Below are 15,213 nucleotides of genomic sequence, written 5' to 3' on the forward strand. Positions count from 1 at the left end.
ATCTGATCCAGACACCTGCAACACAAATAAGATGGGGGCTTGGGGTTGTGGGTAACCTTTGATGCGTAACTCAGTTTCTTCTTCTTAGAGAGTATTCCAATAAGCAAAAGAGCATAATCCCTAATTCTTAATATCTTATATGGAGTTCGGCTTTTATACTGCTAAATGAGATGGTCCCCATATTCTGTGTTGGAGGCACCTGTTTTTCATACGGGACGTTACACTGTGGTCTCTGATGGGACGTAGTTCGCATGGGTCACATCCTTGTGGTGGATTGGTGGCGCGACCATTCCCTACACATCCTAGGGAGTGGGGGTCATGTCGCACCCACTATCGGGGGCAGGGGGCCTAGCTGCGACCCCTATGTGTGCGTGTGTCAGTCTCCTTGACATCATGGCTTGAGCATGGAGGACGATGTTAAGAATGTTGGCGCCTCATCATTCCGTATTGACTTCCTTATTGTCATGGCTCTGGGCTTCTTCTTGCCCAGGCCCAAGGCCTTAGCACGTATCAAGTTCGCCGTTTAAACATCTTGGACTTTTGGCATAAACTTGGCCCAGCCTGAGGGACATGGTCATTTCTCCTAATCGAGCCCAGCCAGACAGGGGATTTTATATCCTCCCCACCCTTAATCTCTCCTAATGAGTTGAAGCGGGCCGGTGTTTGGAATGTTTTCTGTTGTTTCTCTAATGGGCATTAATTTCAATCTGGGACTAATGGAGTGAGGATCGACACATTATCCAATAAAATTGAAATTTACATAATTGGAAAGTTTACGAGTCTGTTACAATTCAAGCAGCAGTTCGTTAAATTGGATTTTTGTTGGAAATTATAGAGAGAAAGCAAAGAACTGCTTGATTTGATTGATCGAGATGAAACATTTTGGATTAATAATTTTACGTATAACTGTAAAATTTGTAAATGCTACGTAATCATTTTAAAAAAGAGTATAATTCACTATTAAAAAATTAATCTTTTTTCAAACGATCTCATGTTTTATTCATTTTTTCAAAACGATTATGCAGCAGTTATACAATTCACAATTGTAAATATCTTTTATCGTTTTGGATAAGAAATAAACTTCTTAAATATATTTCAAGAAAAAAAAAATAAAACGTCCAATTAAAAGACAAAATCAAAAGGCATAGAGAAAAAAAATATCAATTGCTTTTGATTTTTGCTCCACATTAACACAGTAAGAACCATTATAATTTTAAATTAAATATAAATATCAATAATTTTTTGACATAATTAATATGAAAATATTCTATATCAACAATATTATATGTATAAAAAATAAGAATTATAAATAGAATTTCTCATATAAGATAGATAATAAAATAGATTTTATAATGCATTTAATATTTCAAAATTCGAATAAAGATTTTATTATCTTCGTCGATAATTTTACATGATATGTTATGTATACAGTACAACCATGCAACGCGGCCAACGCCTGTCCGAGCCATCAACAGTACAACCATGCAACCCATGAACCCAGTACCTTCCGTACTAACTGCGGCCATCAACAAGACACGTGTCCGCCCTATAATTCGACTTTTTTTGCCGCTGCAAGACACCTGCAAAATCGGCGCGCTGGGCCGTTTTTGGCCTTTTCTTCTCAACTAATAAAATGGAAAATGATATAGTCCTTGCCTCTCCGTCGACTTTCTCGGCTCTCTCTTTGCCACCTGTTCTCTTTCTTTACTCCTCTGTTCTCGTGCAGAAGCTTCATCAATGGCTTCTCCTCTATCCTCTGCTTCTGCTTTTCTTCTTCTTTCCCTCTCGGCTCTGTTTGTAATCTCTCCGGTTCACTCACTCACATGTACTTCCCAGAGCTTCACCAACAATGCCGTCTACAAACAGTGCCTTGACCTCCCCAGGCTTTCTTCCTACCTCCACTGGACCTACGACCAGTCCAACTCTTCCCTCTCCATCGCTTTCATCGCCCCTCCGCCCAAGTCCGATGGCTGGATCGCGTGGGCCATCAACCCAACTGGGACGGGCATGAAGGGCGCCCAGACCCTTCTTGCCTTCAAGTCCGACGGCGACGCCATGACCGTCAAGACCTACAACATAAAGGAAATCGGCCCCATCACGGAATCTAAGATCTCCTTCGAGGTTTGGGACCTGAGTGCCGAGTCTGACGGTGGCGTCATGAGGCTCTTTGCCAAGGTGAAGGTCCCCGGCAATGCACAAACGGTTAACCAGGTCTGGCAGGTGGGTCCCTCCATCACCGCTGGCTTGCCGGACCAGCATGAGTTGCAAACGGCCAATTTGAACGCCAAGACCACGTTAAGTTTGGTTGGGGAACAGATGGCCTCTCCCTCCGGAGCGGACTCCAGGACCAAGATGAAAAATGTGGGTTTTGTTTTCCCTCTTACTTCATTTCTTTCCCATTTTTTTTCCATTTCTTTGATTATTGGAACGATTCTCTTTTTTTAGCGTTTTGGGAAACTGTAAATTCATGGTAAGGTGGTACTGGGTGCCCAGGAGCTGCAAACTTTTCGTGATAGTTTGTGGGAGTACATTTTAGATTGGATGTCTAATAGTTGTTATTTTCTCTCTTACTTTTCTCCCTTAGAAAAAACTTCAAAATTAAGAGGAAAGTATCTTTAATTTGCATAAAGTTCTAGAGAATATTTCAGTTTCTAATATTTATTGTTTATCAGGGATATAATCATTGGGAAGTCTCACGTCAATTAAATCTAAAACAAGTGCAATATTTATTATTCTTGTTGATATCTCGTATAGATTTTTGCTGCAATTTTGAGAACATACAAAGCTTGCTGTAACCCTTTTTTATTGGCACGCTTGCTTTATCCTTTATTTATGTAATCGATTCTGTGGATTGTTAACAAATTGCTGAATGTGCCTTGTCTTTCTCTTGGTTGCCAGATACATGGAATACTGAATGTCGTCAGTTGGGGCATTCTGTTTCCTATTGGGGCTATCGTTGCGAGGTACATGAGGACTTTTGAGTCTGCGGATCCGGCATGGTTCTATCTTCATGTTTTGTGCCAAGTATCTGCTTATGCAATCGGGGTGGCTGGCTGGGGGATTGGTCTTAAGCTTGGAAGTGAGTCAGAGGGGGTCCAATTCACTGATCACCGCAATATCGGGATAGCCCTCTTTTGCCTCGCCACAGTGCAGGTAATGTCATTTCACAGAATGTGGAAACGTGGTATCTTTTGCTATCTGGTGATTAGTTAGTTTTGTATGTTGTCGTAAGCTCCATAAAGTTGTCAGTGACTCATTGGTGATTGTTGTTTCTCTATGTATTAAACTGAATTTCTTATCCGAATGTTTGATATAAGTATTCAAAGCCTTAGTCGAGCTTTAGGATATTGAAGTTGCTAGATGCTCAAAATATTGAAGAGGAATTAGGTATGCTATATTTGCCACTGGTACTTAAACCTTTTGGTCAACCCCCACTTTCTTTTTTCTTAATTAATGTTGGAGTTCAAAGAGGTTTCGGCCTTCGTTTTTTTTTTGCCTCAAAGATATTAATTTGTAAGTGAAAGAAACTGTGGAATGTTAGAGCTCCACGTTTGAGGTTGTGTTGAGTAATGTTGCTGTATTTTGTTTTTGTTTGTTCATACATCTTGTTGGCTTCAAATGGTGGAATTTGTCTAAGGAATTTCAATTTTCAGGACCAAAGAGAACTGAAAAGGCTGCTATGTTTTTTCTATTTCTTCTGCACAGAATGTAAAGCAGAGTTCTCCATCAATTATCTTTGGAACTCGGAAGGCCACTTCCATCTCCGGCAGAGGCTACAGCACCGTTGAAACCAAATCAACGAACAACCTTTACTTGCCTGCCGTGAATGGCAAAGCCTTGCCGACAGCCATGCCTTGTTCTTGATTACTGAGAGGGAGTCATGTGTATGTTATTCCCTTTACATGCATTTATTGACATTCAACACCCCAAATGGCGTAATCTTGAGAGTCAGTGAAATGACATCTTGTTTTTGTTTGTTTATACATCTTGTTGGCTTCAAATGGCGGCATTTGTATAATTTGGTAACATGCTGTGATGCCTAATTTTCTACTGATGGAACATCCTTGTTGGCTTCTACAGATCTTTGCTTTATTCTTGAGGCCAAAGAAGGACCACAAGTACCGCTTGTATTGGAATATCTACCACCATGCCATTGGATACGCCATACTTGTCCTTTGCATTCTCAATATTTTTAAAGGTTATGACATCTTGCAACCTGCAAAGAAATGGAAATCAGCTTACATGATTCTGATCATTGTATTGGGTGCGATTGCCTTCTTGTTGGAAGCGATTACATGGATTGTAGTCTTGAAGAGGAAATCCAGCAATTCCACCAAGCGCTAGATGGATTCAACAATGAAGAAGGCAGGCATTAGTTGCTCATTTAGGTTCAAATACATTTGGTGCCGTTCTCTCATGGCAGATACTGATTTTGTAATATCCTTCTCTTCCTGATTTGTGATATAACTTTCTCTTCCAAACTTTTGTTTGGTTTGTGTATGACAGCTTGATTTCTCTAGGATATTGTACACATAAAGATTGTTCAATCTTTCAGCTATACATGTCTTCTGTCTTCCGGAGGTTTGATTGATGAAACTTTCAAGGATGCCTGCCTATTGACAAGAAACTTGAAAGAGAATTATTCCTCCATGATTTCCCGTTAATTCTTTTATCAGTATCTAGAATCTTATTGTTCTTACTTTCTAGATTGCAGACATCACTATCAGGCTACTGAAAAGGGATTCCTCTTGAACAGCTAGTGGCTTCCGCTCCTAAAAGCTCTTTTCACAGTCCCAAAGCTCTTACTTGATTTCAAAGTGGTTGCCAAAGTTATAGATTGTGTGCATAGGTACTGTATCAACAAAATAGCAAACTTAACCCCGAATAATTCAATTGGCAGCCATACCATAAAGACCTGTCACCCATTTTTGGTTCTCTGAATACTGATCATGACGGGCAAAGCAAATGGGAGCACATATTTTTGCAATCTATACAACAAGCTGGTAGGAAATTTCTCGAGTTTCTTCCAAATGGGGATTGAATAGATGACCTTTCTTTTGGAATCCTAAACTTGTTGATTAAGCACTAAAGTCCCACTTAATTCAAATTTAACCACCAAAACAGAGTAATTAAGCCCTTTTTATTTTGCTCCTTTTTGGGATTCTCGATGCATCGGCCTCTCCCTCAATACCAGGAGGGACATGCCCTTCCTTTGAAGGATGGTTGTCAAGGTTGGTGCAACTTACCTAAATATGTGGAAGATTACAAAAGAAAAAAAAAATTGACATAGAAGCACTTTGATTATGCTTTTGCTAAAGTGATGTTTTGACGATAACCTCTAATCCACACGTATTCCACGTCCCCTTGTCTACGTAATAAGTACCCTTTTTTTTTTTTTGTCACAAATTAGATAAGTAACGATTTTTTAATTATCTTATGTAATTAAATAATCTGATTTTGAAAAAAAACGAAGATATTTGATGAATTTGATTCTCTCCTTGTAAAATTATTAGATAGTTTGGACCATGGCCTTTGAAAAAGGAAAAGAGGTTATATTGCAATTATAGAGTAGGTGGCAATTTTGTTGACAAGTAAATTGCAATTATCAGCTCTGCTTACATTGGTTTTTGTGGTCAATCTATTATTATCTTGGAAAGAAAAAAAAAGCATAATATTTTGATCTCATTAAAAAGAGAAATGATATTTACAGAATTGAATGTGTAAGTGTTGTGTAGTCACTTTGAAAAAAAATAAATAAATACGAGACCCACATAAAAGAAATTAATTTTTTAATAATAGACCTTACTCTTTTTTAAAATGACTGTACGGCACTTGAGCACTCCATAACTCTACGTAGCATTACTCTTAAAATAATATATATATATATATATATATATATATATATCAAACATATTTAAAAGAAAACATGATAATTAATAGTATGAATTAGAGAGAATATTTGTTGGTGAAATATTTGTTCATCAGTTTTTAGAACTAAATTAATGACTATATATAGCTAACTTATTCGGTTGGCACTTGTTTATTTATTTATTCTTCTTTACCATGAAAAACATAAACAAGCGTAACTAGAAAAAACAAAGAAAAAGAATCATTAAAGATTTTTTATTTTGTCTTTCAGACTATCAAAGATACATCAAACCTTTAAATTTTTAAAAGAAACCGATATTTTGTACCATTATTTAAATTTAATCAACAAGATTGATTAAAAAAAAAAAAGTGAATCGTAAAGTATTAATCTTTTTTAATATAATGATTTAACATGTCAATTTTAATAATTTGACCTTATATTCTCAAATGTTGTATTTTGAAAAATACAAATGGATTTGTCTTTAAGAAATCTCTTCTTTAGATACATGGACAATAATTAACTTACAACTTTCATAAAACTCTAACAAAGAAATTTATTTTTAGTGAAGTAAAATATTTGCACAAATTGATTTTTAAATGATCCAGAAAAGAATTTCGTAAAAGTTAACTCATAAACTGATATAACTTTATGTGATATGTCATATCTACTTTACAGTAAAAAAAAATTTGACATACCACTTCAAATTACTTATAAATTTATTTTTATAAAATTATTTTACAAAAATGTCCATAATTTAAAACAAAGTTGTGAAAATAGTTGTATGAATATCATTTTTTCGGCGTGGGTGGTTTGATGTGACTTTATAAATTTATGAACAAGTTTAAATTTACTTGAAAAATAAGTGACCTGTTGGCAAATATGCCAAATATAAAATATATTACCTGTAATAAAAAATCGAGTTTCAACTCGTCTTTGCATAAAAGGCAAATGAATAAACCTAAAAATGATCTCCTGCTGTTAGGACATGCAAAAATAAATTGCACTGTTTGATTGCCAATGTGCATAATTCTTGTTGGTACCTTCTGATAATGGTGCTCACAAATGTACAATTGCTATACCTCACATCTGCATTCTTTTTTCTTTTCCCCCCTACAAATGAAAAATGGCTAATTGAACGGGCTAGAAACCTATATCATGGGGTGAGAAGCCAAGATTTATAGACAGTCAACCTGATGGGCCGACGTAATACGTGGGCTCTAAGCCCAGTTTCTGTTGAAGCCAGCCCAATTGTACGAAGCCCGGCCCAGGGTGATCACTTGAAGGGAGGCTCGAACAACATCGTTTGGTGAGTGTTTTTTTTTTTCCTTTCTACAGCACTGTTTCTCTTCTTCGTGAGTTTTTGCTTTCTTTTGCACTGCAGTTCCGCAAACCTCCCATCCCGTGGGTCTCTTCCCACATTCCTACGATTATGTTTTCAGTTTCTCACACATAAATTTCTCTCACTGCATTTTGAACTACTCAGACTCTCTCTTACGCAGATTCTTTTCCTTTTGGTTCATCCTTGGCTTGCGCTACGTGTTCCGTGAGCCTCGAAATCTTGATTTCCTCGAAGGTGAGCCAACATCTCTCGTTCTCTGTTTTTCCTAACCTCACCGACAGTTTCGTAATTTTTCGTCTTTGACTTTTGGCACTGTGTAGCTTCCTCGTGGGTCTCGAAACCTTGGTGCCGTCGTCGAGTCCTCTCTTCAAGAGCGCTATTGTCGGTAACTATCTCTACCACCCACTGATCTCACTCTAAATTTATTTATTCTATCTCCAGTTTTTGTACACACACAGACCCTCTTTTACTCTATTTTCCTTTGGTTTGTTTTCCACGCACACAACCACTCTATCTTGACTTTCCGTACACACACTCAGACCCTCAATCCTTCCTTGTGCAAGCCACTATCTCTTTCACTAGAGATTGCTGTGAATTTTTTTTGGACGTAGACTTCAGTGGGTTGTTTTGGTTTGAGGTGGTTTGAAGCTTTCGTGACTCTTTTAGGTAAGTCTCTCCTGAAGCCTTTGGTAGTATTTGGATATCATATTGTTGGATTGTGAAATGTGGTAAAATGTTGTTGATATGGTTGTAGCGTTGGTTAGAATTACACTACTACAGTAAGCTTTTGACAATTTATTACCTATGTAATTTATGGTATTTAGGTGTTTTATCTGTTGGGGTGTGGTTGCTTATGTTGGAAGTTTTGAAATTGAGGAGTATGATTATTTGGACGGTTTTGTGAGACTATTTTGGGTTAGTTATTGGGACTGTTTAGTGTTAATTTTTGAGTTATTTTTAGGCTGTTCGAGTTGGGTTAAGTGGCGGTTGGGTGGAAATTACTTGGTGGTGCTAGAGTGAAAATATTAACAGTTTGAAGTGGGCTGTCCAGTTTTACCTTATGAAGAATTTTAGATTAAAAAGGGGCTGGTTTAAGTTTTATTAATTGAGTTTAGTGGTATACCTGTTTGAATTATTAATTATGTAGTATATGTTTATTGTTTTAGGTTGTGATACTGTTAGAGGACAGATCCAAGTCATATCTTGTACACGAAAGTCAGGTAAGCGGGGTTCATGTACTAGTTTTGCATAAAAGAAATGAAATGAGGTTGACTTTGAAAATAAGCATATTTATTTTTTAAAATAAATCTATAAACGACCTCAAATGTTTATTTTGCATATCCATAAATTCTATATAAGAGAAAGTATTTTATGTCATAACTGATGTAGACATGAGCTAATTTTGTGCATTTTGTTTCTGAACTATGCAAAAGAGTGAATATGAAAATCTAAAAGTTTTTTCTATGAATAAATGAAAATACTTTGATTCTGTTTATTTTGAACATGTGAAATGATCTGAAGCTATTCAGTATTTTGTTTCGATATGATGTGTCATCTGAAAACCTTGGCATGAAGTTCTAATTCTGTATATGAATGTGATCTTATTCGGATGATGTTCCGTTCTGTTTCTGTTAAGGCCCAGCGACGGGTATAATAATGGTTTATAACCCTACCACGGGAGTGAAACATGGTATACGGCCCAGCCACGGGTATAATGGTGGTTTATAACCCTACCACGGGGGTAAAACATGGTATACGGCCCAGTCACGGGTATAATGGTGGTTTATAACCCTATTACGGGGGTTAAAACATGGTATATGGCCCAGTCACGGATATAATGGTGGTTTATAACCCTACCACCGGAGTTAAACATGGTATTTGTCCCGATGTGATACTATGAATACAATGTTTCAGTTTGGATATGTCAAAGGATTTTCTTTTAGCGAATAAGTTTGTCTTCCTGAAAATTTCGCTCTGGTGTTTTTGTGCCAAGTTTGTTTATGCATTTCAAGAGTAAATATATTGTTTTTGCATTCTGAAGGTAAATATTTTATTTGCATACTGAACGTTATAAATGCTCATGTTTACATGCTAGTATATGTCCTCTGCTTGCTGAGTTGTTGATAACTCACCCCTTAATCTTCATAATATTTTCAGAAGACATTGATAGTTTAGCTGATGATCAGTATTAGAGGTTGTGGACAAGATTATCTGTGAATAGATATTGGGTATATCACAGTATTAGTATTGTAGTTGGATGTTATGTATTTATTAAGTTGATTTCTATGGATTTAGACGGTTTATGGAGACTTATGTCTATTTTATTTTATTTTCAGTTTGTTATTTGGGATCTGAAGAAGATTTGATATTTTTATTTGGGTTGTTGGATTGAGGATTTGATATGTGAGTATGTATGGTTTATTAATTTGAAGTATTTCCATTTGATTTGAAGTTTTGGAAGTATATATTCTTGGATTTGGAAATACATTAGGATTGTTGGAGTTGATTATCAGATTATATGAGTTAACTCTTCGGACCCTCGGGGTCGGGGCGTTACAGCCTAAACACAGCAACCACCAACCATTTCTAATGAACAATCAAATTCACTTAGGCTGGGGGTACTCCAAGCAGCAAAAGCATTATAGAAAACATTATAGAAAAGTAATCATGTAGGTGACAGTTCATCTTTTGATCAATGTAAAAAAGAATACATAATAGTAATAGCAGTGAAATATAAATACACACCACAACCAGTAGCTTTCACTATTGCACTGCTGATAAACGACACTTTTGAACACATTGCAGCTATCACCTGCACATAAGTTAACCAGGAGACATACAAGAAGAATTTCAACTTGGACTCCCCCCACCCCAAACACACACACAGGGAGATATATTTATGTCTATATATGAGACAAATTTGGGTAGAGCTGTACTGTTTGTATAACGCATTAATAGATTTCTCGAGCAACTTTAGCAAGTAGATGTACAAAAATTGAGAGTTGAAACCTACCAAGAGGGTCAAGCTCCAAACTAACAATTGTCAGCCTCCTCTCAACAAAAGTATGGTTCTTAATTAACTTTACACAGGTAAGCAGACATGCATCATAGTAAAATTCCCCACACATTTCAGTGTATTCAAGGAACTGAGTGATTGATCATCAACAAGTACCAACCAAAAGGGGAGAGAGGAGAGGACGAGGGCAATGTGGATCATATTAAAACTTTGTTGAGACTATAGTAAAAATATAATCTATGTCCAAGCCTGTTTCTTTAGCAACTATCTAACCATGGAATTGGAGGTGAAGTATGCATATCTTCACAGTGATTTTGGTACAAAAGGAAGATTGGAAACTTTGAAAGTTCTGTTACAAACTCAGGTCATCACCTCATGTATTGTTGTGACAAGAAATCCAGCGTATCTGATTTTGATTTGCCATAACTTTAATTATCATTATTACTATCATAAATTTCTTAGAAGAACCATGAATTATATAATCTCTCCAAATCTGAAAAGGTAAAAGGTAAAGTAGGTGAAAAGCATCATAAATAATAAATGCTGTGAAACAAACTTGGAGGCCAGCTGTATGTGGATGCTTCTTATGTAAACTGGCTGTGAAGGGCCTTTCTTTATAGCTTTTGTTCCTTAATGTAACTACATTAAGGTCGTGTAGTAAGCAGAAGCTGATATATGATAACCTCCTGTTATTATTCACATTTTTTCCTACTAACTACACAATCCTAAATCGAATTTCCACATGCTCATGTCTCACAACCAAACTGCACTAATTGTTGGTGAAATAAGGTTCACCAAACTTGTAATTTTGGCTTCAATTTTTTTTTTTTTGGGGGGGGGGGGGGTTTAACCCTTGATTTTGCAAACATGATTACAAATACAGTGTTTTGGAATATATGTCAGAAAGATTAGCCATGTACCCTATCAAATGTGAAAATGTTCTGTAGGAAGGCACAGTGGAAACATTCGTGTGTTATGAATATCTACTATACACAATTCGGGAAGGTGTTTTTTTTTATAAGTTATTTTACAAAACATATGTAATTTGAAATAAAATTGTGTAGAGAATTATAAAAATAATTGTATAATCATTTTCTAATAACTAAAAAGAGTTGCATTGCTGTTTAATTAAATATAGACTAGAGAGGTTCATCTTTGTCCCTATTAAAGGGTAATAAACATTGCGGAATGGTGATGATCAGGGGTATGTATTCGAATATAGTTGTGCAATATTATGCGTATATTGATTTTGAGATTGATTTATTTTCTTGTTACTCTAATTGTAAAAACTGTTTGAAAAAGAATTATTGTAGAATGGTGATCAGGGGTGTATATATTCGAATATAGTTGTGCAATATTATGTGTATCTTGATTTTGAGATTGATTTATTTTCTTGTTATTTTAATTGTAAAAATTGTTTGAAAAGAATCTGATATCCATCGATACTGAATTGATCTTCCAGTGAAATGACCCCATGGGAGTCTCCTTTTGGTACCATGTATTTTAATACCCCAAGCTTGAGCTTATTTAAGAGCTAAAATTTATGCCTCATTTGGTTATACAGATGAAATGAGATGAGAAATTTGTTAATAGTAGTAAGATAGTTTGTGAATAGTAATAAAATTATTTGAGTTACGGTGTTTTATAGAGTTTTGAAAAATGATATAGAAAAAACTAAATAAAAATACTATAAAGTTACAATATTGTTAAAATATAGTTGTTTAATATAATTTTTATTTTGAGATTTGAAAAAATTGAATTGTTTTTATGTTTTATTTGAAAGTTTGGAAAAGTTTTAATGATTAGATAAAAAATTTAAAAATTTAAAATTTAAAATTATTTGTATTTAAATGGTGTTTGGATGTTGAGATGAGATTGATTGAGATCATTTATAGAGTTCTTTAGAGAAATGAGATGAAATGATAATTTTGTGAATAGTAGTAAGATGATTTGTAAATAGTAGTGAGATAGTTTGAGTTAAGTATTTTTTGAGTTTTGGGAAATTAAAGAAAATGTTGTAATGATTATAAAGTTGTAGTGATTAAAAAGTTGTTAAGTATTAATTTGAAAGTATTCACTACAAGAAAATGGGTTTTCTAGGACAAATCATTTTGTCTAAACAAACTCAATCTTCGTCTCCAAACGTTTTTTGAGATGAAAAAATTTATTCTCTAAGTTGTCTCAAAAAGACAGTCGCAAAAAGCTTTTTAAGATGAAATCTGATTTTCGTCCCAAAATTGGGCGGAACTAGTCGAAGGCGTTCGAACGGGTTTTTTTTTGGAGACGAACAATTTTTATCCCAAAAAATGGTTCAAACGGAAATAATTATGTTCGAACAAACACGTAAGGTTAGAATGATACATCAACTTGATTCGAACAACTAAATATATTTGATCATGTTCGAATGGACAGAGTATTCGAACAGATTATGTCTGTTCAAACAAATAAATTTTTCATATTATTTTTGTTCGAACAAAAATTTAGCTGTTTGAACAGACCTTATATGTTCAAAACTCTGTCTGATCGAAAGGGCTGGATTTACTTGAACGGGCATGATTTCTTACAAGTAAATCCAGCCCGTTCGAATGGTTCTTTGTTTGTTCGAACACAAGGTCAAGAGCTATCGCATATTTACAAATTGTAATTTACCATTCGAATTGGGTATTTTCGTTTCGAACGGTACTCATCATACATAACTAAATTTAATTAAAAATATCATACTAATATTACACCAATGTAATTTAAACATCATAATTGCTCAAATGTTCTAGGACAAAATAACAAAAAGACAATCACTCTCACTTTTGCTATTCCTCTCTCTAGAACATTTCCTCTCTTTCTAGAACCTCTCCTCTCTCTCACGCTTGATGCCCCTCTCTCTCTTTGTGCAATTGAAACTTAAAAATAAACAGTTAGAAAGCATCTAACAAATCAATTCTTGAAATTCGAAATCTAATAATTGCATTGAAAAAAATACATACATTGAGAGATTTACACACTATCAACACACAAACCTTTCAAAAAATACACGGTATAAAAAATACTCTCACTTTTTGATATTCCTCTCTCTCTAGAACCTCTCCCCTCTCTCAAGCTCGCTACCCCTCTCTCTCTTTGTGCAATCGAAACCTATACATGAACAATTAGAAGAATTAGAAACCATCTAACAAATCAATTCTTCAAATTCGAAATCTAATATTTGCATTAAATAAAAAACATACCTTAAGTTCAACACACCTTAAGCTCAACATACCTTAAGGGATTTACACACTATCAACACACAAACCTTTCAAAAAAATATACAATATAAAAAATCACTCTCACTTTTGCTATTCTTCTCTCTCTAAAACCTTTCCTCTCTCTCTCAAGCTCGCTACTCCTCTCTGCAATCGACGGTGTAAATGAAGAGAAATATAGTGATCCTCGTGAAAAATGACTGCATGTATAGGTTTTAAATTCTGCAAAGACACATTCGAACATGAAAATTTCACAATGGCGCCCAAATTAAGCGCGTTTTAATTGAGCTTTACCGTTGGAACGCGAAAATTTCAAAATGGCTCCTAAATTCAGCGCATTTTAATTCAAGCTATAACCATTCAAACGAACAAGCTACCCGTTCGCAAAAACACTCATATGCCAAATATCCATTCGAATGGATTAATATTCCATTTGAATGGATATATATATATATATATATATTTTATGGATTTGGAGCCAAGTTTCTCTCCAAACACATTTTATGATAAAATTTGGTTTGAGCAAAATCTGATGCACTACTCTAATAGTTCGAACACAATACTTATCCATTCGAATAGGGACAATATTCATTCAAACAAACAAATTATACTATATAATATAAAACCAACTTCCCCCCGGTCCCAACAAATGTTGAAAGTCTCGAGCCCCGCCCCTTGGTCCCTACAGGATTAACTCTTGCAGAGTTTCGAAATTCTCTAGGTTTCTATTTAAAGGACCAAAAATCATCCTTTGAAAACTCACAGAACAAACTCTCTCATTGCTCACTGACCTAGTCTTCTACATATCCCGAACGAAATCATGGTTGAGCAACACTCTTCCAACAATATTCCTTATTTGAATTAGGAATTGATTACGCCTTAACCACTAATTTTCTCTGTTGAGGCCATCAACATCATTATGGGAGCAGAGATGCATTTTGCTAGCAGAACTGATGCCAAGGTTGTTGCAGGAGCCAGAATGCTTAGTGCTCAGTATGATGCTGCAATAACGACCATGTCTCAGAGGTTACAAGCAAGGGTGGGCGAGGTAGATCAGCTTAGAAATCAGGTTTTGCGAAAATGGTGACGAGGTGGCATATTGGAAATTTAAAAACTTTACTAATTGTTTCAAAAATATAGAGTTAGTAATTATTGATTTATATTATGTGGTACATGGATGATAATATTTGTTTAACCAAAAATCTTATTTTATATAAAAGAAATCACTAAAATATTTTTAAATTGGTGTTCGAATATACGTTCGAATGGATAAATGTAGTGTTCAAATATGTTCGAACAAAATATGTGTCGTGTGAATGGTCTAGAAACCTTCCCGCCAAATTTTGCCACCAAATATATCACGTTTGAATAACACAATTTCGGTTCGAATGGTTTTGAACTTTCCTGGCAAAATAAATTACTTCCGCGCCAAGACTTGTTTGATTGAACAGATTTTTGACCCTTCGAATAGATTTGACTTTTTGAGACAATCTAATTCTTCAAAGAAGATCCCCTTATAACAAATATTTAGATATTCGAACGGTTTTGTAAAGTCATCCATTTTTTTATATGAAATTTATATTTCGTCTCTAATAATTACTATCAAGTGTGAAATTTAGTTCGTCCCTAAAACTAAAATTTGTTTTAGTGATTTGTGTTTGGGTGACGTTTGGGAAAGAGATGAGATAAGATGAAAATTTTGAGATAAAAACTTTTTCCAGACAAGCAATTGTATCAAAGAAGTTGAGATCTA

At 35.1% G+C, this 15,213-nt stretch overlaps 1 protein-coding gene across 2 annotated transcripts; it reads left to right on the top strand.

Annotated features, from left to right (window-relative positions):
* The first annotated feature begins 1,649 nt into the window (after nt 1-1,649).
* Nucleotides 1,650-4,650, top strand: LOC108996230 (cytochrome b561 and DOMON domain-containing protein At3g25290-like). Of its 2 annotated transcripts, XM_018972003.2 has the most exons (4): nt 1,650-2,361; nt 2,899-3,153; nt 3,706-3,884; nt 4,081-4,650. In XM_018972003.2, exons 1-3 carry the CDS (start codon nt 1,738-1,740, stop codon nt 3,862-3,864), a joined length of 1,038 nt encoding a protein of 345 aa, XP_018827548.1. In that variant the 5' UTR covers nt 1,650-1,737; the 3' UTR covers nt 3,865-3,884; nt 4,081-4,650. The 2 variants fall into 2 exon arrangements, with proteins under 2 accessions (XP_018827548.1, XP_018827547.1); XM_018972002.2 differs by lacking the exon at nt 3,706-3,884 and having other exon boundaries at nt 1,658-2,361.
* Nucleotides 4,651-15,213: the final 10,563 nt, after the last annotated feature.

Source organism: Juglans regia, chromosome 5 (genome assembly GCF_001411555.2).
Source record: "Juglans regia cultivar Chandler chromosome 5, Walnut 2.0, whole genome shotgun sequence".
Taxonomy (NCBI): Eukaryota; Viridiplantae; Streptophyta; class Magnoliopsida; order Fagales; family Juglandaceae; genus Juglans; species Juglans regia.